Raw genomic sequence first — 23025 nt, forward strand, 5'->3', positions numbered from 1 at the left:
GGACTATGGTATGGTGCCACTCATGATGACACTGAATGTGGCTTAACCCCTCCTTGGTTGTGGTGTATGAACACAGATCAATGCAAAGAGCCTGCAGACAAGTGACAACTGATTTCCCTGGTCCAATACTTTCAGAATGAGAATGTGGGTTTGGTTGAGTCCCCCTCAACATTTCGGGGGCAGGAAAGGCATGCATAATGGGGGAAATGATGCAGGACTCCACAGTAGCTAAAACATGGGCAGACAGTGATAGACGTTCCTTATAGGCGACGATTAGCGCAATGGCATCCATTTTCGCATGATATCCCACTCCGGATCACCGTAGAAATGCTAACGAAGGACAAGTGTGATTTAATGGGCCACATACTACGCCAATATAAGGGGGTGTGTTTCTCCTGCGAAGAAGGCAGAACTCTTGACACATCCATGCAAAGTACTTCGAGAATTCCATGACTTTTAATCCTGACTATAAAGGTCAGAACCTCCTTTAGGTTTCAAAGTGGAGGACAGGTTTTGAGATGAATTGCCCCTTCTAAAGCTCTTAGCAGAGCAATCTGTCTCGTTAGATGTTGATATCACAGATGAAAAAGTCTTACAGGTCATAGGCGACTTGAAACCTGGGAAAGCGCCTGGAGAAGACTGATATCCAGCAGACTTTGATAAAATAGTCAAGCTTCTAGTTGCCCCCCTTCTGTGCAAGGTTTACCAAGAAACACTTTCCCAAATAGACTTTCAGATATCTTTACCAGAGCTAGGATTGTTTTGATCCCAATTATGGGGCAATCTCCCTGATAACATTTTCACCAGAAATTTTTCATCCATGTTTATTTGCCAGCCCGAAAAGAAGCCTTTCCGCCCTTGTCCACCCCAGTCAAGTTGGATTTGTCCTGGGGCATAACTCTACCAATTATTGCGTATATCACGGCAGGTGATGGACGATGGCGATGAGAAGATGCTCCTTTCCATTGATGACAAAAAGGCCTTTAATAGAGTGGAGTTGGGGTCCCTTCTCCAAACTATGATGTGGATGGCCTTTGTCCGGATTTTCTTGTTATACGTATCATGTTCTGGGGGTTTCATGTCAGCTTGATTCTCAATGCAACGCAGGACACAACAGGGATGTCCGCTGTCATCACTACTGTTCCTATTGCTCTAGAACTGTTTTTGTTGACATTTCCAATTGGGGATGACATTCCTTTAACACTGTTTTACCAGTAACACTCTGCGATGCACCTATTGGTGTTAATTGATCTCTTTCTAGGTTTCTGGTGTTATCATAATAATTATGCAAAATGTGAGGCCCTTCCCCTCTCCTGAAACACAGCACTTGCTTCATTGTTGAATCTAACATTCACTTGGTGGAGAAGTGTGGCTCACTGGTTAGAGGAGGCAGACCTGGAAGCAGAGGTCAGCCCGGGACCAGAGTTCAATTCCCGGCTCGGCGGGGTCTTGAGCCCTAAAATGTCCATGGACTTGACAATTCTCGCTCCGGTGCCTACTCGATTCACGGGTTCACACTCTGCGACTCTGGGCAATAGCTTGCTTAATCTCCACAATGGCCCCTCGCGGCGGGATGCCTGGCTTTCACCTTGCGGATACCCTGCCGGGGTTATCTCACAGGGGAATACCAGGACGGGTTCCCTAAGCAAGCACTTAGAAACCGCTCGGTGATTTGCGCTATATAAATTCCTGTACATTTACATTTGGAAACACCGGTGTCTTAAATATCTGGGTGCATCGGTCAATAGGGAACTAGAGAAAATTATTCAGGACAGCTTACTACTCCGATGGGAAAAAATGACCACCAACTTTCAAAAGGGCGAGCAATTAAACTTGTCCTGGCGAGGGTACAAGTAGTGAAAATGACTATAGCACCCAGAAATAATTATGTGTTCGGTATGCTGCTACTACCAATCCCCAAAGCCATTCTATGTCTATTAAATAAGAACATACTGCCAGTTATGTAGAGTGGGGTAAAACCCTGGTTGGAAGACTTGAAAGTCTATGCTGTTACAGAAATGGGGGAATTATGACTGCCAAATATGGAATGCCACTGGCTTGCACACCGACTAGCCCAGTTTGCATATATGATTCAAGACATACAGGGAGATACCTTTATGGCTTCCCCTGGAACATTACCTCCTAGGGGCGAAAAGGGGTTTGGTGATGTACTATACCTGGCCCAGAAAGTTCCTGGGGTAGCATCCCTGTCATACAATCCTCCAAGGTGGTATGAGGAGGGTACGCATCCTGGTGGGGGTATCAGACTCCATGCATGATAACGCAACCCTATGGCATATTGCTGCCATCAAGGTTGGGTAGTCAGAGGTCAGCCAGGCTGACTGTGAAGCATGCAACATTCACTGTGAGTCTGACAAGATCACAGAGGGAGGTTAAAAGGTTCCAGGATTTGCAAAGAGACTATGGCCTCCCAGCTACACAACTTTGGAAGTATATGCAACTAGCAGCCCGTCCCGACGTTGTCCGGGTATGAATTGCTGCCGGCCAGTAGTATATTGTTTTGTAGGATTTCGTTTTGATAGCACTCATCTGTGACAGGCCTCTGAAACGCTGAGATTCACAGTGCACTGCTGATGCACTTAAGAGTGCGCGTTCAGTAGTGTGTGAACTTGAGTTTCCCTACTTTATTTTTCCTTGCAATATTATATAGCGCAAACTCGACAACATGGCATGAGCACAAGTTACGTTACAGAGGAACCCATTCACTTGTGGTAGGCACGGGGAGACAAAGCGATTTGCCTGGAATCACAGGATGTTGAGCTGATGCCGAGATTCGAACGTAGCTCCCCAGCTCTGAAGTTCGCAATTCTAGTACTTGTGGCGGGAGGTGTGTCTAAAAGTGTATGTCGGTGCTGGCCATCAATGAGAGAGACCTGTGCATTTTTCAAATGGGTGGTGAAAAAATATGAGTATGTTGCTGGAGATGTGGGCCGCCGTGCCACCAATGTACTTACCGGGGGAGGGTAAACACCCATTATTCCGCAACTTTCATTCCGCATACCATCACTCGGCATACTTTCATAACGAAAGTACCATGACTCCGCAATGCCATTATAACGCATGGCATTACATTTTATATGCTTTTACCACGCATACATTTACAACGAAATTCGTTGTAAATGCATGAACGGTAAAAGCATGTTATTTTTTTAATGTTTGGATAAGGTAAGTATGGGTATAAGGGTATATGTTTTGGGGTACTGAGGTATATGTTTTGGGGTGTTTGGGTATTTTAAGGGTTCAGATATAGTTTTGGGTTATGGGGTTCAGGGGTATTTTTAGGGTTCAGGGCTAGGTTTGGGTTTTGGGCTATAGGGGTATTTTTAGGGTTCCGGTGTAGGTTTGGGTTTTGGGGTACAGGGGTATTTTAAGGGTTCAGGGCTAGGTTTGGGTTTTGGGCTATAGGGGTATTTTTAGGGTTCCGGGGTAGGTTTGGGTTTTGGGGTACAGGGGTATTTTAGGGTTCAGGGCTAGGTTTGGGTTTTGGGCTATAGGGGTATTTTTAGGGTTTAGGAATAGGTATGGGTTTTGGGGTACAGGGGTATTTTTAGGGTTCAGGGCTAGGTTTGGGTTTTGGGCTATAGGGGTATTTTTAGGGTTCCGGGGTAGGTTTGGGTTTTGGGGTACAGGGGTATTTTAAGGGTTCAGGGCTAGGTTTGGGTTTTGGGGTACAGGGGTATTTTTAGGGTTCAGGGCTAGGTTTGGGTTTTGGGGTACAGGGGTATTTTAGGGTTCAGGGGTAGGTTTGGCTTTTGGGGTAAAAGGTTATTTTTAGGGTTCAGGGCTAGGTTTGGGTTTTGGGGTACAGGGGTATTTTTAGGGTTCAGGGGTAGGTTTGGGTTTTGGGGTACAGGGGTGTATTAAGGGTTCAGGGCAAGGTTTGGGTTTTGGGGTACAGGGTTTTTAGGGTTCAGGGGTAGGTTTGGGTTTTGGAGTACAGTGGTATTTTTAGGGATCAGGGCTAGGTTGCTTCTGAAAGAACTTTTAATCCCATACAAAGCAGAGAGGGATCTCCGGTCCAATGCAGAAAATCTCATTGCAGTCCCTAGAGTGAGAAAAGCCAAGACCGGTGGCCGTCGCTTCTCGGTTCACACGGCGAAACGATGGAACCAGTTACCCCGAAAACTTAGGACAGAACCGAACTATCTCCAGTTCAGAAAGACCTTAAAGACCTTCCTTTTCCCGCAAATATAATCCCACTAGTTGGCTAAAACCCCTGGAGAAGCAGATCAGCGCTGGGATGCTCTTCGGAGTTACTACGCGCTTTACAAAACCATTAAAAGGTTTGGGTTTTGGGGTACAGGGGTATTTTTAGGGTTCAGGGGTAGGTTTGGGTTTTGAGGTACAGGGGTATTTATAGGGTTCAGGGCTAGGTTTGGGGTTTGAGGTACATGGGTATTTATAGGGTTCAGGGCTAGGTTTGGGTTTTGGGGTACCGGGGTATTTTTAGGGTTTAGGGATAGGTTTGGGTTTTGAGGTACAGGGGTATTTATAGGGTTCAGGGCTAGGTTTGGGGTTCGAGGTACATGGGTATTTATAGGGTTCAGGGCTAGGTTTGGGTTTTGGGGTACAGGGGTATTTTTAGGGTTTAGGGATAGGTTTGGGTTTTGGGGTACAGGGTATATTTATAGGGTTAAGATGGGTTAGTGTTTAAGGGTGTTGGGGTATTTTAAGGAGTAAGGGTGGGTTATGAATATGGGGTGCAGGGGTATTTAAAGGGAGCAGGGTGGGATTAGCACACGATATGAGACATGGCATGAAGGGCGGAACGTACCACACTCCCCCAGCTTTTGTCGCGCCCTCAGCACACGCCCACAGCACAACGCAGACACGCCCACAAGGGACTACTTTCCTGGCACAGTTCTTTTACCTTTTAAATGTATATGATGGGCGTCTGCATAGCCTATGTCCTTCTGCTGCAACTGCCCTTTCCAACGCTGTATTGGGTGTTGTGATTGGTGCTGTGGTTCCTGAGATTACCCGCCTCAAAGGTTTGGGCTCTCTCTTTATTATATTAGTATAGATAAAAGGGCACCTTGCATGCTGCACTGGGGAGGACAACTTATGTATTACCATCTCCTCCCATTTATAAATACATCTATCTATATGTGGAATGATTTTGGGGGTACCATCTCTGGACTTTATACCCTGTTTATTGACCATGCGTTCTCCTATGAGACGTGGCACAGGTTGCGAACGAGGTGTGAAAACGTACTTGCTATTACAATTGACAAAGAAGACTGGGAGGAACTGTTAGCTGATCATGGCCGAGGCTTGAGGGAGGCACGTTTGAAATATAGCTACTTCAAAATTTTGCCACGATGGCACTCAACACAGGTGACACTCTGGAAGGCCAAATTGGGCCTGCAATCATGATGACGGATGTGTGGCAGGAGATAGGGGACATCCTATACATCCTGTGGGAGTACAAGAAGTTGTCTGGGGATTGGAAGCAAATCTTGGACACTCTCTTGCAGTGGAAATGGGAGCGCCCTTGGCATTTCAAGCACAGACAGTACTTTTGCATGATTTCTCCACACTTCCGACACTGTCATTCCATGTTAAACAATGGCTGTCAAAAGCATTGGCTATGGCGAAAGTGGGACTAATGAGATTTTGAAAGTCCACCAAAGTCCCATCCTACAGGCTCTGCCCTTTGAAAGGGTGATTTATAAATTGGGGAACAGTTGGGACACCGCAGTCTAAACCACGACTGTTCCAACTCCGCAAGCCCTACCACGCCTGCCTTAACCACCCATATGCCTTAATCACACATGTGCATGGACTGGGGGATTTTTTAGGGCTGGGGGATTGTTGTTTTCTTTTTTTTAATTAGGTGTTAGGCATGTTATACGATTAGACCTCAGGGCAGGGGGAGGGGGATGGGTAGTTGGGGTCGTTTTAAGACCTTAGGGGAGAGCCGGGCAGTTCTTAGGGCTGGGTCAGGGCTGGCGAGGGGCAGGTTAAGAGACAGGGTTTTAGGTTTTAGGCATTAGGGGAGGGCACAGCATGGGGGTTGGGAGGGGTAGGTGAATTTGCACCTCAGGGAGGGAGAGGGGTGGGGGAGTTTGTACATTAGGGCGGTAGGGAGGGGGGTAGCGACCTTAGCCTCTCATACCCCTTTACCATGCATGCCTTTACCACGACAATTTGTGGTAAAGGTATACGTGGTAAAGCAATGTGTGGTTAAGAGGCAGTCATTATTCAGACCGTGTTATTTAGGAATGCGAAGTTAGGGATTTCGTTGTTGCATCATGCAACCTTATAAATTCAATGACAATTTTCAGAAATTTGACGAGATCTGGTGACGTTTTTTGGCACACTGAATGGAGAAGGTAAGGGAGGGAGGCAAATGGACTAAGAAGGAGAGTGGTGTGGAAGAGTGACGGTTTACCTAATATGGGAGGATGGGGTGGAGGGGTCATGCATATTGTGCTTAATATTATTCCAAATGCCAGATATGTAAAATGGTGCAAGGGTTATAATTGTTGTATGTAATCCATGTCAGTGATTATGGATGTACTGGGTCGTATGCTTTTCTGAACAACAATACAAATTGTTATCAAAGGAACACACATAGGTATAATTTATTTAGTATGCATTTTTTACCAAATCACATGGCTACTGAGTTATGTTATGTCATGTTAATATGAGTTTTATAGAGCGCTCAACTACTCAAGAAGAGTGTCCCGGCGCTGTAGACCAAATAAGCACAGAGCAGAAAGGAGAGACGGAATTACTGTCCAAACAGCCATGTCTTAAGATCTTTCCTGAAAGCTAGAAGGTTGTCGTTCTTCCTCAAAGACAAAGGCAAAGCATTCCACAGTTGGGGTGCCAAATGTTTGAAAGAGCGACCCCCAATGCGGGCCCGCCTAATTGCCGGCACAGTGGCCAAAGCCAGCGATGTGGATCGTAGCGACCGTGGTGGCCGATAGAAGTCCAACCTTTTCCTGATATAGCGGGCGCCAGTACCGTGAAGGGCTTTGAAGGCCATGGTTAAGGTTTTAAATGTGATACGTTTCCGTAAAGGGAGCCAATGGAGAGAATTGAGACGGGCTTCTGCGCTAGTTCTCCGGCAGAGACCGAATATTGCTTGTGCAGTGGAATTTTGCACAGTTTGCAAGCGAGACAGAAGGTATTCAGGAAGGCCCAAATATAGCACGTTGGCGTAGTCCAATCGTGAACCAATCAGGGCCAGGACCGTGGTCCTCCTGTGGGCTCGGGATAGAAGTGGGAGAAACTTCCTGAGCATTTTTAGGAGACCAAAGCACTGTCCCACTAAGCCCAAAATCTGAGCTTTGAAAGTAATACCATTGTCCAACTTCACTCCCCAATTCTTAGCAGAAGAAGTGGGGACGAAAGGAGGAAACATAGCCGCCGGCCACCAATTCTTCCAACCGGGGTCGGGAGGACAGCCGAAAAAGAGCACCTCCGATTTGTCCGAATTACACTTGAGGTGGTTCAGTTGGAACCAGGCGAAAACGGCTCCTAGACAGCTCTTAATACTCTCTCTGTTGAAACTGGCGTTCTTTCCACAGGTGAAAAGAAGCTGAGTGTCATCAGCATACGAGACAATCTGGGCGCCATAGGACTCAGCCAGCGCTGCCAGAGGGGCCATATAAATATTAAAGAGAGTAGGGCTCAGGATCGATCCCTGAGGAACTCCCACCTCCAATGGCGGGACTAAGGCTGAGTACGGAGGGGCCCAGACCGTTTGTTGGCAATCAGCCAGGAAAGACTCGAACCAGCTGAAAGCCGTCCCCCTCAGACCAATCTCATAGAGTCTTGAAAGTAGACGGCTGTGGGGGACGGTATCAAAAGCCGCCGAAAGATCTAACATCCCCAGCATCGCCTTTCCTCCAGAATCGAGGACCTCCTTAATAGCTTTCGTCACTTCCAACAGTGCTGTTTCCGTGCTCATATTAGCACGGAACCCAGACTGGGTATGATGGAGGATGTCATGAGTCTCCAAGAAATTGGAGAGGGAGGAGTGAACATGCTTTTCTACAACCTTGGCAATAGCGGGAAGAAGAGAGATAGGTCTATAGTTGGCATGTATGTTGGGATCGAGGCTGGGTTTTTTTATGAGAGGAAGGATGAAGACCTGCTTCCAAGCCTGAGGAACCACTCCCGTGCTAAGAGATAGATTTAGCACTGGGTTGATTAAAGGGTTGATAACTAGCGCTGTTTTGGCGAGGAGCTTGGCCGGACATGGATCCAGCGGGGATCCTGATTTTAATTTAGTTAAAAGTTCCAGAGAGGCCGTAAGGGAGAGGGTTGGAAAATTAGAGAGAATGGGCCTTTCGGAGGCAGAGGAAGATGAAAGGAGAGTTACATTGGGAGCTGCAGTAGCATCAGACGGCATAAAAGATGCCTGAATGCTTTTGATTTTGCTGGCAAAGAAATCTGCTAGTTGAGCCACCCACAATTCAGAGTGGGAGCATTTAGATGTAATAGATAAAGGCGACGTAAATTCCTTTACTATCGCAAAGATTTCCTTGCTGGTGTTAGTTGCAGCTTCAATTCACCTGGCCAGATAAGACTTCTTTTCCCAAGTAAAATCTCTATGATAAGCCTTGGTGCACTCCCTGTAAATCTCCTTAAGTAGCCAGTCGTAATTAAAACGCCAGGCTCTCTCCGCCTTCTTACATCGCCTTCGACTCTCATTAAGTGCAGGCGTAAACCAGGGTGCCGATGCACGAGAGGAGTTTTTACGGGCGGCCTGGGTGTGAACCAGTTCATCCAAGCGCTGTGCAAGCCACGTCTGCAAGAGGTCCAGATCGGCCTCTAAATCGCCTGAAAACAGACAGGCTTATCAAAGCCTGTGCTAACATGTCGGAGGACACGCGATGAAAAGCGCGTGAAGACGCCGCTTGGCGGCCAGGGCCACTGATAATTGACCTGTCAACACGTGCAATCTCGAAATTCACCAGGTAGTGGTCCGACCAAAGCACTGGTACAGGAGCGGCCACAACAATAGGAATGGTAGAAAAGATTTGATCCAATGTGTGGCCTTTAGTGTGGGTAGGGGTAGTGAGATAGGGGATCAGTCCCAATGGGTTAGTAGTATCCATGATCTTAATAGTGTCTGCTGCGTCAGCAGCGTCCATGTGAATATTAAAATCACCCAAAAGCAGACAGAGCTTAAACTTCATACAAAATGATGAAATAGCGGTGTGAAGCTCCTCACGAAAAGGACCAGTCGGACCAGGGGGCCTATACACCAGCAGCCCAGCACAGGATTGATGAGGTGACAGTGACAGACAGAATCCTAGGGCCTCCGCCCCATGTATGTCCTCCGTAGGTTCAATAGAACAAGCAAAACGTTTGTCCACCACCACTGCGACACCTCCACCCTTGCCGTTGGCCCGATCCTTCCTGAGCATGACATAATTAGGGGGAAGTGCGTTGGCAATATCGGGTCCCGAGCACTCACTGAGCCAGGTCTCGGTTAAAAAGAGACAGGCGGGTTTAAACTCGGACAATAGATCAAAGAGATCTAAAGTGTGTTTACTAAGTGACCGAGTGTTAAGGAGTAAGCAAGTGATATTGTTTTGGCAGATTCCCTGTACCCATTCCTAGATTATGATGGGTCCCCAACCCAGGAGGGGAGTTCATGATAGAACTCCTATCCAGTGTCCAACCGCAACTCGGGCAGCAATTGCTGCCTTTAGCTCTGCTGGGAAAGATAGGACCATTATAGAAAATGGGGTAACCCAAAACGGTTGTTGGACCTGGGTGATCAGTATTATCAAAAAACAATGGCCCAACCCGTGATTGATTGTTAGCTCAATAAATCATATGCTCACTGTTGATCATTTCCAAGGTTAAATGAGGATTAAAGTTGTTCTCCTCTTAGTTGATTAAATCAAAAAATATTCTTTTTGTTAAGAAAGCAACCACCTATCAAAACTGATTTATTTACAAAAAGGAGTTTTAATAGAATACTCCAAACACAGCGAGAAATTTATTTATATACATTTGTACAATATTCAAAGCAAACGGTAGAAGAAAAGGCAACGTGCTTCTACAAAGGTGCCGGAAAAAGAAGAAAAGAGTGGTTTTGAAGAAAAAGGGTGTAAGCCTCAACAGAAAAGTGACATAGGGTTTTATTAAATTGAAACAATACTGGGAATAATCCAGCGTATTATTCAGTCAGGCCACTAATGATATTATTCCATTTTTAACATTCATACAGTCTTGACTGGCATGTATAATGTTCGAAAGAATAGTGGTCCTGTTTATGGAGAAAAGGGGGGGCGTCGACGTTTCGACCCGTCTTGGGGTACAAGGGTGACTGGGAACCTCGACCTGCGGGTCTTCCTCAGGACGTGTAAGGCACAGCCTTCGTACCGTGGCTAAAAAGCTGTGAGCCCAATTAGCTTTTTATGGGAAGTTCACAATCCTCCTGTGTCTCGAAGAACGTGAAGAGAATGGCCACAATCCCACTCCAATTTCAGTGGTCGTGGACCTTCAACACAATAACTCAGGTGATGGTAACAAAAGTAATTAATACGGTTCTCATACAGGGCATCGTCCGTTACTTTGGATGTTCGTGTGTGGACATCACCGTAGGGTATGGAAGAATAGATCTTAATCCTGGCGGCTGACGGTACTTATTGCGTCTTCGGTGTCACTCTCATTGGGAACCATTCGCGTGAGTGGGCGCCGTCCCAACTGCCAATTACGGGCGCGAGTTGTATGTCTGTTGACAGCGACACGCCAGGACCGGACCACACGTTTTTTCCGGCACCTTTGTAGAAGCACGTTGCCTTTTCTTCTACCGTTTGCTTTGAATATTGTACAAATGTATATAAATAAATTTCTCACTGTGTTTGGAGTATTCTATTAAAACTCCTTTTTGTAAATAAATCAGTTTTGATAGGTGGTTGCTTTCTTAACAAAAAGAATATTTTTTGATTTAATCAACTAAGAGGAGAACAACTTTAATCCTCATTTAACCTTGGAAATGATCAACTGTGAGCATATGATTTATTGAGCTAACAATCAATCATGGGTTGGGAAAGATAGGACAACATTTGCTGGCCCTTCCCCTTAATATGGAAAGCTCAGCTGAAGTATATTTGAACATCTTACCCACGGATTAATCGGCAGAGCCTCCCGCCCGAACGCTCCCGTCCGCCTCCGGGACGCTAATGGGCGCAGACGGGCTTTCCTTAGGCGCTCCTTCGGCGCTTGGGAGGCGCGTCCGCTGCTCGCGTCCGCTGCGCGGAGCCGTGGGCGTCTAAATTTATAGCGTCACACGCGAGATGCAGCAAGTCTAGTCCACCAACCAGCGAGCCTGCCTCCCCCAAAGATGGCCGCTTAATTTGGAAACATCCTCCTGAACCCAGAAAGCACCTCAGCTCCTAATCGGCTGAGTGGGTACAGGACGGCATAGAGCTGAGCAAATTACGGAGGTGGAGAGTTAAGATTTTAAAAAGGTACGGTGATTAGACCCTGACAAGAGAGGCCTAAGTGTCTCCCGGCTTCCGCCTCAGGAGTGGAATGAGGGTGCAAGGTCTAACAGAAGCGACACCCGGACGCAAATTTATAGCGTCACACGCGAGAGGCAGCAAGTCTAGTCCACCGACCAGCGAGCCTGCCTCCCCCAAAGATGGCCGCTTAAGTTGGAAACAGCCTCTTGAACCCAGAAAGCACCTCAGCTCCTAATCGGCTGAGTGGGTACAGGACGGCATAGAGCTGAGCAAATTACGGAGGTGGAGGGGTAAGATTTTAAAAAGGTACGGTAATTAGACCCTGACAAGAGAGGCCTAAGCGTCGCCCGGCTTCCGCCTCAGGAGACGTACAACAAAAGAAAAAGTGCGGCGCAAGTTTAAAAACAAATAAACAAAGTGCGAGTCACAGTTTAAGTTTAAAAAAAAAAAAACAATGTCAAGCAAACACATAGCAAGCAAGCTCTCACGCTCCCGGCTTCCGCCTCAGGAGTGGAATGAGGGAGTTGTTCCTGCAGTGTCATTTGTCATCATACACAGGTCACTTGGGAGGTTGATAGAAGACAAGACAGCTTTCAGCTTTTGAGGCTTATTACCAAGATAGCAAATCTTTTTTGTAGCCGTATTTGATGTTCAAATATGACTAAGGGGCTTAAACATGCAGGTATTTTTGGCTCATGTAAAGTATTGCTCCTGTAGAACTCTTTTTCATAGTCTTACGAGCATTTATGAATTAGCTCCAAAACATATAAAAAGGGAATTTAGGTAAGGTTCACATGCAATTAGTTCAATTAGAAAGTTCAGTGCCCTCTTGACACTTTTACTAATAAGGAGTTGAATGTTAGGGGCCTATTCACAAAGGAATGTAAGAGTACACAAAAGAACAAATCCCCATACTCAAAGATTTTGCAAATCAGTCCCTTAGTAGCTAGATTTAAGCACACATTTAGGCACAAGACATAACCCAAAATGGATCTCCTGATGGCCTCATACCGTGCAATAGGCCATTTTGATATCCCAGTTGTTACTGGGATGGTCTGTTTTGAAATGTCATCAGGGGTTATCAATGTTTATTTTTCCACTTTAATACCCTGCCCATCAAACAAATTCAGGTGATTGTGGTTTAGAACGGCATGTATACTGCCATCTATATGTTCTCATACATTTTTAACTTTGTGCCATAACAATGCTTTGTCCTCTTATATGAGGTGAGTGAAGTAATCCAATTCCTCCCTGCAGGGTATAAATCTCTGATTTGGAATCTCATTGTTTTACCCAGACTTGGCCCTCTCAGCGGAGTCAGCCCAAACATTTTCCTTCTTCCCTCCTGTTTATCTGAATTCATTTTTGTTGGCCTTAGGGCTCTGTGCACTTTACTTTATCACTGCTAACCAGTGCTAAACTGTGTGTACTCATGATAAAATTGCAGTGCACTTGATTGGCATATTTAGTGTACTCATGAGCACTAACTGCTTATACTCATTCCCTACAGTATTATAAAATTGCCTTGCACCTGATTGGCATATTTAGTGTACTTATAAGTTCCTAGTAAAGTGGTATACTATATACCCAAGGCTGGCAAATTACATTCTGCTTGGGGGCCTATAGCACTTATTGTGCCACCGACCTAAGTAGCTCCTTATAACATGTCTGAAGCCCACCATTGCAGCCTGTATGCAGTCTTAAACTGCCAATTGGAATTGGAAAATAACCCTTTTGCCAAGCCTAAAAACTATAATACATATAGGTCTCCCCTAAAGTAGACCCTAAATAGGCCATAGGGCAGGGTGCAGTTTATTAAAAAACTTGAACATGTACTTTTACATGTCCTGGTAGTGAAAAACTCACATTTGTTTTTCGCTGCTGTTAAGCCTACTTCTCCCATAGGATAACATTGGGTACCTTACTACATTGAATATGTGATAATGTTTGTTTGGGAACAGGTAGAAATTTCATGTTGGATGGCTTAGAAATTCTACTTTAAAATCCCTTTAATTGTAAAGTGGAATTTAAGTCAAGGTGCTGAAAATGGCACTTTTAGAAAGTTCAATCAACACAAAAAAAGAAGGGTAAGAGGTACTACTCCTTTTCCATCCTCCCTATAACCTTCATATTTTAACCACACAATTAGGAAAAAGGAGGAAAAGATAGGTGGTCAAAAGGTATCACCTGTCTCTTTTGTGATCGGGGAGCTAGGATGATTGACCTCAAATCTGGGGGTCCGGGTTCAAGTCTCGGCAGGTTCAAGTCTCGGCAACAACACTCAACATCCTGTGATTCTGGGCAAATCACTTAAATTTCCCTGTGCCTAACAAAAATGAATGTGTCCTCATGTAACGCAACTGGTGCTCATGAAAAGCGCTCTGATTCCTGATTTCAGGTCAAGTTTGTGCTATTTAAAACCTTTGTAAAAAATAAATAAATAAATCTTGGGAAATTGTGAGGTTTTAAAAGACTGCCCTCACCCACCAGATATTAGCATGCTTCATCATAATGCTGCTACAACACCCCTGCGTAGACCAATGCCTGGGATGGAACAAATGGAGGGGAGAACATAACAAAAATTAATGTGTTGACATCCATGCAGTTAAAAAAATGATAGTGAAAAGTATTAAAACTCACTCAGAGATACCCTTTCTCAACTCTTTATTCCTGGGTTCCCTGGATAGGGTTAAAAGATCAAATTTGGAGAGGGACTAAGGGAAGTTAGGGCCCCCTTCCTCTACTGTACTGCTTCTATGTTGACATGTTTCGGCCTTTACCATCGCCCATAAAGGTTGGTTATGGCCTTCCTCAGGACTAGCGATTCCTGATCTGTAAGAAACCCTTTCCTTGTAAATCACCAACTATTTAACGGAATATATTTTATCGTGACACGTGTTACTCCATATAATGACCTGACTTATCAATATCTGTTTAGACACTTTCATATGGTACTGAAAAGACAGAGAGCCACAAAAATATAAAAGCAAACAAATATAAAACAATATAAGACCCCACGTTTACAGAATATCATTAAAGGACATGTATATAAATGTTTATACAGATATCTCCTGAATAAGGTTCGTAGAGAGGACCGCCCCTATAAGTTTTACCTAAATCCATTGTATTTATATAAAGAATCAGGAAACTCACCTGACTACTTTCGGCCAAAATTCCAGTCACACATCACTCAAGCTCCCCTTCCAGTTAAGAGTGAGAAAACTGTGGTATTGGTAAATTACTCAGAGTAAGAGAAATGTTAGATGTTTTCTTACCAAGTTTCATCCATCTAGGTGTTCAAAATGGAGTGCAAGTGGGAGCCTCCCCCTGTAGTCAGGCTCTCTACAAATAACAAAAAAGCACAAATCATCAAGCATATTCTCCTCCTAGCATTAAGACTAGAGAAAAGTGTGTCCTCTCTCTGTCAAGATCTACCAATCTGTAACACCCCATGGAACATGAATATGAACAGTCTGCTCCACATCAGACAACACTGTTGTGTACCATAGCACTGCCAGCCATCACCCCACACCACAAGACGACGGCCAGCCTTTACAACTGAACGAGACTGCTGACGCAGTGTGCGACAACAGGCTCACCCCAACGCGGCATCCAACCCCCGCACTGACAAACAGCATATTTGCTGCCTGCGTAGTCACTCCCTTCTTTGATCCCTTTACTTCCTCAAGGGTGTAGATGCCACTCAATCTGAGCCTCTCACCGCTCCGTGCAGTTGCAACGGTGCGGGCTTCCTTACCTTTTTATCTATGTTACGGTCTAATAGATGTCGAACACTTCTGTGTTCCGGTCAAGACGATTCCGTCTTCTGGGCTCAGGTGTAAGATAGACCGTCAACTTCATGCGTTCTGCTTTCTGTTTTCGAAGTCCCTCACATCCCACGTGGATCTTTTCCATGGCGAGTCTTCTCCTACTTAAACAGATGATTGGATGTGTTTAGTTCCCTATTCTTGGTAAACTAAGACTAGCCCCCTTGTCTATTTTACATAATCTATAATACATGGCCATCCTCACTAACTCTCTATGCAGAAGTGCTCCGTCTTCTCTGGTACTTTTATATTCGGCAGTAGGTTTTTAAGGGCTGATAATTAGAGATGCTGTTTGATCAGAAAATCATATCATATATAATATATATTTGTATTTCTTGCAGTAGGAAAAGAGGACCGGTCTGTATAAAGTTTAAGGGTAAGATGGTTCTATTATGTATATATTTTTGTATTTAATTATATATACATATAAGGAGTGTGTCAGGTGGGTATAGGTTTTTACAGGAACTATGAGATATTCCTCCACTAATATATCTCAGTCATGGGCATAGGACGGGGTGACAACCCTATTTTCTCACCATTGTTCAAAGGTTGTTCAACTAGTACCAGCGAATGTCATCATTGAGTCCATTTTTGTCACTCTAGATCCTACAAACCGATTCCTTCTCCCTTAAAAGAGTTATTGCCTTGATGTCTCTAGCCTTTTGGGGAAGATTTGGTTTGTCCAGTACTGTTCAATGAATATCTCCGACTTGGTGGCTTGCTTCTATAAAGTGTGATACTTCATAGTAGTTCTTTTGCACTTGATGTTACTCTTATGTTCTGTTATTTGTATTTTTACCTTCCGGGCTTTTGGAAATTTGCCATTTTCGTATCCTAACCATTTGGTGCTTGCAGCCTATTTCCTAGGTCACAAGACTAGATGTAGCTCCATTTACTCTTCAAAAACATTGCTGCAGCTCACACACAATGAACTTCACGCTAGCCTATTGTGCCTGCAGATAGACTGGGACCAGGGCAGGAAGGCAGACAATTCCAAACACTTCTGTTGGGGGGAGAACTCCAGACCTTTCTTCCACTTCAAAGGGGGCCCAAGTATAACATTAAGCGCCTCAGACCCACTCTTCACTTCACTTCTGGACTTGCAGAAGGACTTTCAGAGGACTATCCTGCTGCCTCTGGCCAGTTTGTACTTCAGAGGATAGCCCTGATACACCAATAGAACAGCCCTGCTGCTTGAAACCCCAATATGCCCTCAGAGGACTGCCCTGTTGTTTGAGCCTTGTTTTCCTGCTTGAACTCCAATGCCTATTTGGCTGGCTGCTTGTTCAGAGCCTTAGGAACAGAAAAGGCTCCAGCCATCTCGAACGGGGACTCAGCCTGAGCATGACCCTCCAAGTGGTGCTACTCCAGTCCTTGACCCTTGGATGTGGTGCAAAAGGTGCCCATACAGCCCAAACCCAGAACTTGGATGTGGGCCAAAATGCGCTCTTACAACCGAGAGGAGACCGAGACCTACATGCTCACCGATCCGTTCCAGGTGCATCGCAGGTCAGACTGACTTTGCAGCAACTCCCGTTGTGTTAGTCTCTGCAGCAGTAAATCCTGTTCAGCAGCGCATGGAGCTCTCGTCTAATTCCAAAAAAGAGACTTTCTATAAATGTAGAAATATTTTCAGCAGCTTCTTCTAGCAGCGCCCTGACGGCAACGCCTCCTCCTACGACATCGCCGGCTGCCATACCCCTCTGAATTTTACCTTCTCTGACATGTTTTTCTTAAAATTATTTCTAAGCTTAAATGTAAGCGGAGACAGAGACCAATCCACTTTGAGAATCCAAACCCCGCTCTATCGCAGTCGTCCATAACTTTTGACTTTTCCCCAGTCGCGTATGACTCAACTTCTGTGGTGGACACTTCGATCTTTAAAAAGTCAGGACTCTGGTTCTTCTGATTGGATGTTTGTCATTTTGGTGGCACATAATTTATTAAAATGTACTCAATTTTCCTAAATTAATGTGTGAATTTTCTTGAGTTGTGTTTCAGTCTTACTGTTTTAAGTGTTGCATAAATACTTTACACATTAACTCTAAGTTAAGCATGACTGCTTTTGTGCCAGATGGTTAAGCACAGGTTATTTTAATGACATTTTGTAGTTCACCCTGAAAAGGATTGTGGCTGTTGCTTCAGTAGGGTTTCACCCACTTCAACCAACAACCCAATTTCCCACAACCTGTCATTTGAACATGGGTAAGTCAGAGAAGAAACTTGTAATAGACAGATATATATTTACATATTGCTACGGTTGAACGAGAATAAGCACTTTATGTGTAACATTGGGACATTGTTGTATTTTTTTACAGTATTCTGAGAATATCCGAATCACTTGAAAACTTACCAAAGTGACTTATTTATAACTGATACAATTTGCTGTGTTACAGGAGGTACCTGCAGGACAGTCCCCTGAAGATATGGTAGGACGGCCTCTGATGCATCTATCGGCTGCAAAGCATGCAAGCGGCGAGGCTGTGTACTGTGATGACATTCCCCATTATGAGAATGAGCTCTACCTTGCACTGGTGACCAGCACCAAAGCTCATGCAAAACTCACGTAAGGAGGAACTCTGCCACTATTAATATATCACCTTAGGGTCTGCCATATGTTGGAAAGAAATCCAACAATGGGATTGATTTACATTTCTGTGCATTATTATTATAAGAATTTACAGTAATACCCAACCTATTTTTCCTGGCATGTTTATGGGGAAGTTATCACTTTGTTATGTTATCTGTATTTGTAAAATGCACTATCACCCACAAAGGTATCCTGGCACTGAGCAGGTATGTGTGCTAAGCCCTGCCTATGGTATTGGTTAGTTGAAAAGCCAGGTCTTCAACTTCTTGCTGAATTTAAGAAGAGAGGAGGAAGCTCGGATTTGGAGTGGAAGGGCATTCCACACTCTAGTAGTGAAGTAAGTGAATGCCCATCCTCCTGAAATGGTTCTGTGTATGCGTGGGAGTGTGCGAGTAGGAATACTGTGGAGCTTGGGGTCTGGCTGGCTGGTGGAAGTTGATGAGATTTTGCAGGTAGGTGGGGCATGAGTTTGTAGTGCCTTGAATGTGTGTGTAGGGAGTTTGGATTGAGCATGTTTGTGTATTGGAAGCAAATGGTTTTCCCTCAGGTGTGGTGTAATGTGAGTTCTGTACATGAGTTTGAGGATGAGTCTGGCTGCTGGGTTCTGGGTGGTTTGTAGTCTTCTAGTGAGTTGCTTGGTGATCCGAGTGTGGAGGGTGTTTCCATAGTCCAACTTGCTGGCAACTTGCTTATGAGTGACAGTTTATCTAGTGCCATTTGAAGATCTTCCTCAGGATCTTCTGGGTGTTACTACGGTTCTGATGTAGTCTTTTACCCTCTGTGACAGCTGCTTCAGGACAGACCTCCTCCCGCAGATCCAGCAGCACTTGCAATCAATTGTGGTGTTTGTTCTCCTTCCTTATTGCGCATATGTTAATCTGTCTGGGTGGGGTCTCCTTCCTATGGCGGCAGTCAGGTTCGAGGCACCAATCAGCCCCTATCTCGCTCACCAAAATATTGCTTGAAATACCTTGAAAAAGCAAGAGACGAGGGTTGTTTGGCAAAACAGAAACAGTTTCCTTAAATAAACAGTGCGGCCGGGAGATCAGCCACAGGCATAGGGTCTGAGGACTGTTTCAATTTACAATTGGTCTGACATGGGTTTTTATACAGTTTATTGAATGCAATAAAATAGTACTGGTGAACCTTTTTTGGTAAGGAACGTGAGTGTCTGTCTTTGGAGTCATAAATTAATGTATTGGATGAGGAATCCAAGTGTGTCTCAATCTAGTGCCGACCTAATGTGACCAGTAAGTAACGTGTCCAGATATATAAAACTCTTGAATAAATAAATGTGCTGTGTCATGACTGGCTATATGTTCCTAACTTCATGTGGCATCTGACTGTATGGTGTTTTTGGAACAAGTGTACCCCTCCGGCCATGTGTTCTTTATTGAGGCCAATCTCCCTGGACCATTGTGGTGTTGCTGTGCCTATCTGTGGGAATGCTCTGGGATTTCCTGTTTGCGCATTTGTCTGCTGGCTACGTTCCACCCCACCTGTGATCTGTCAATCAGTAATATCTGGCCCGGGTCTCAGAGTCTGCCTGATTACGTATTTCTGAGTCAGGATTGACTTGGAGTTCACAGCAGGTGAATTCATGAATAAAGATATAATTTTGTTTTTATAAGTGAATGTATTGTTATTCATATTGACATCGACTTTTTCAATATTGACAAGTGCATCACTTCTGTGCTGTTCAGGTCATTTGGGAGAGATTAAATTTGTAAGCACAGGTGCACCACAAGTAAAAATTGTACAAACTGAGTCACAAGTTTGTCACAAAAAGATACTGAGAGTAATGTCCAATTATTTTTCCAAATTTTTTTTCTTTATTGTTCCATTTGTAAGAAAGCACAGCCGACGCGTTTCGTCCCAAATGGGACTTCTTCAGGGCGAGATGAGCTAAGAACTCATGGGCAATTCGGCAGGTCGTAGAAGGGTGGAAAATCGTAACGATGATTGCTGTGTTATATGCAGTCTGGATGTATCTTATCTTTGAAGGAGATGAGGTTCCTGATCAGGATACGAAGGATAGAGAGCTGCGGTATAGACATTTATGTATCAAGGCAACCCAGAAACTTGTGTAGTATCCAGGCGAGCACCTTCTATCAAGTGTGCCCTAAAGGCCTGGTTTCCAATTTTAAGCCTAAGATCGGTATTCCAATATATCAAATAAAAACCTTCCTGTATTCCTGGACAATTCTGGTCCCCAATTTTACGGCTCTGGTCGGCAATCCCCAGTATGTAACCAAAACTTCATATATCCGTGGCCGACTCGCGGAAGGATGGTTGTGGCGGCTCAAACGGTCTCCTTCAATGCACGTCTTGGCTCCTCCAGTACGTATAGCACCTGAAGAAGTCCCATTTGGGACGAAACGCGTCGGCTGTGCTTTCTTACAAATGGAACAATAAAGAAAAAAAAATTGAAAAATTATTGGACATTACTCTCAGTATCTTTTTGTGACAAACTTGTGACTCAGTTTGTACAATTTCTACTTGTGGTGCACCCGTGCTTACAAATTTAATTACGTTAAAGTTCTGTATGGAACTATCACTGTGATGGTGGGTGACTATCGGTGTGCACACAGATCCCTTTGTAAAATATAAAGGGAAAATTACTATTGTGGTTATTTTAGTTAGGTGCATTTCTAAAGAAGGTTCCACCATCCATTTTTCTCTAATCATTTGGGAGAGATATACATGAGGAACCTAGGGGCCGATTCACAGAACTAATCCAAGACAAAATCCTAATTTTACGACTTTAGGCAGTCACAAAAGGCATTTAGTAGTAGTAAAGTTAAGAGTCCTAACTTACCAGATGGTCCTCTTACAAGATGGCCACCACATAAATAACTCATGTGGAGGCCTTCCCAATCCACTTTGTAGACGCGGGTTCTGTAGAGGCAATTTCCTGTTTTTTGCCTATAAAATCCATCTACTCCTTTCATCGCATCACACCAGTGGAAGTAACACTTGCTCCCTCTTCTGAGGAGGAGGGAGAATTATCTGTATGTATGTTGGAAATAATAAGCTGAGTTATATATTAACACATGATCCCACCATCCCCCTGACACATACCCCCCACCATGCCCCTGGTGCATCCCCCCCATCCATTAACAATCGATGTATGGTATAGATGTTTAATTGAAAAATGGCTGGAGTAGTTTTCCTGTAATAAATCTAACAGCATGTCTAGATGAAGTACAGCTCACTTTGTTGAATGGGCTGGCCATTGTTTTTTAATGCACTCATGAAGCAAACAAAATAGATGCACTGGTCAAATGCAAGGTATGAATGGAGGCAAACTTAGGTATGTCTTTCTACCACTCTAAGCATGTTATTTGTCAATAAGTGATGAATTTTTGTAATGGACTTTACAAGGCAAATTAAACTTTGAAGCTAAAGAAAACCCTAAATCCCATACCCCGAACGCATCTGACACTGAGACAGATCCGGAACCTGGCTCTGGCACGAAGCTGGAGCGTTTGATGATGACAATGCAACAGAGCCTTCACACTATTGATGCAAAAAGTGGCGACCTGAACCTGGGCATGGGTACTATGGCGTCAAAGCTGGATAAACATGGCGCGCAGCTTGCCAAAGCTGAGCAACGCATTTCCACCGCAGAGGACCGAGTTGAAGCAGTCAGCACTTCATGTGCAAGTATGGAAAACCTATTGGAGGTCAGCAAAGCTAAAAACGGGGACATTGAAGCCCGGTCCCGAAGAAACAATCTAAGAATAACTGGCATTTCGGAGACAACCAACACCGGGCCTATGGAACTCTATGTGGAGACGCTTCTTACTTCTCTTTTGGGGGCGGAACACTTCTCGAAAGTGCTCATTGTTGAACAAGCTCACCGTTCCTTGGCTGCCCGACCTGTTCCAGGAGCGCCGCTCCGACCTATCATAGCCAAACTGCTAAACTATTGCGGTTGGGACACTGCGCTACGTCTGGCTAGAGAAAAGGGCAGCCTGAACTATCAGGGAATTAAAGTGGAGCTGTTTCCCAATTTTACAGTGGCGGTGCAGCAGGAACGCAGGGAATTCCATGCTGTGAAGAAAAAATTGCAAACCCTGCACATCCAATATGCAATGCTTTACCCTGCCCGCCTGCGAATCCAGCATGATGGGAAGGCTTGCATCTTCTCGTCGCCCAAGGAAGCATTTCAGTATATTCGCCAGATGGAGCGGCGCTCGCCGAGACGTGAGAAGGGGGGAGACTCGGACTCAGATGGCTGACTGTGTGCGCCTGGCATCCTTTTGCATCATCTATTGTTTTGTGCTGCACCTGATAACAGCTAAACCACCCCGCATACCATACTGTAATGCCTAATTCGATATGATGAGTGACTCATGTGTATTATTGTGTCCTATTGCTGATGCCTTCATCTTTACTTTGCAAGGCTCCTATTGCTTTTGACCTGAAAATTGTTGGGCTCTTAGCCGGAGTATGAGGGTAGTTAATAGTGTTTTGGGGTTTTGGAGCCACTGTATTTACCATGAGACTCTGATTGCACAGCCTATCACTTTGTGTCTCGACCCATCCTGTTTCCAAGGGGTGCCTTAGGCCGCTAGTGCTTCATTATATAGGAAATCCCCACAAAGTTGTTTCTTTTGTTAGAGCGCATTTCTATGTCCAGGTTGCACTGTTTTCTATGCGTAGATCCTTATTGCACGCTTTATCAGCTATGCAACATGTTACGGTTTTTTTTCTTTTTTGTTGTAAAAGAGATTATCACAGCAGGTTTCCACTACTGGAGTGGGTGGGAGGGGTTGTTGGGGAACATTGTGTTATGGATAGTACAATGGCAGTCTTGTGTAGATATGGTATGGCAGTTACAGGGACACCTTACAGGCGCCCTCACAGGCATATACATTACAAGGGCAGATCATGACTAATTCCAATAGTAAGACAATCTCCTGTCTTAGTTAGAATGTTAGAGGGCTCAACAGTCCCCAAAAAGTACGTCAAGTGCTATCCTATCTGGATCATCATCATGTCCAGATTGCCCTCCTACAGGAAACTCACCTCACTAAGCAGGCGGTATCCACTATTGCCACCAGAAGGGCTGGGGTAAAGTTAGCCACATCCTATTCCTCTTACGCACGGGGGTAATGATTCTGATTAAAAAAGGGATCCCCTT

At 44.7% G+C, this 23025-nt stretch overlaps 1 protein-coding gene across 2 annotated transcripts in view; it reads left to right on the forward strand.

The window, feature by feature from the left end:
• LOC147709416 (xanthine dehydrogenase/oxidase-like) overlaps nucleotides 1-23025 on the forward strand; it is a 736168-nt gene that overhangs the window by 323896 nt on the left and 389247 nt on the right. For both annotated transcript variants that reach the window (XR_015296692.1, XM_086927985.1), the window contains exon 17: nucleotides 17683-17852. Coding sequence is in view for 1 of the 2 variants with exons in the window: in XM_086927985.1 (XP_086784111.1) it covers nucleotides 17683-17852 (170 nt within the window). In the remaining variant the exon portion in view is untranslated. The remainder of the gene's footprint in view (nucleotides 1-17682; nucleotides 17853-23025) is intronic.

The sequence above is a fragment of the Lissotriton vulgaris genome, chromosome 6 (genome assembly GCF_964263255.1).
Source record: "Lissotriton vulgaris chromosome 6, aLisVul1.2, whole genome shotgun sequence".
Taxonomy (NCBI): Eukaryota; Metazoa; Chordata; class Amphibia; order Caudata; family Salamandridae; genus Lissotriton; species Lissotriton vulgaris.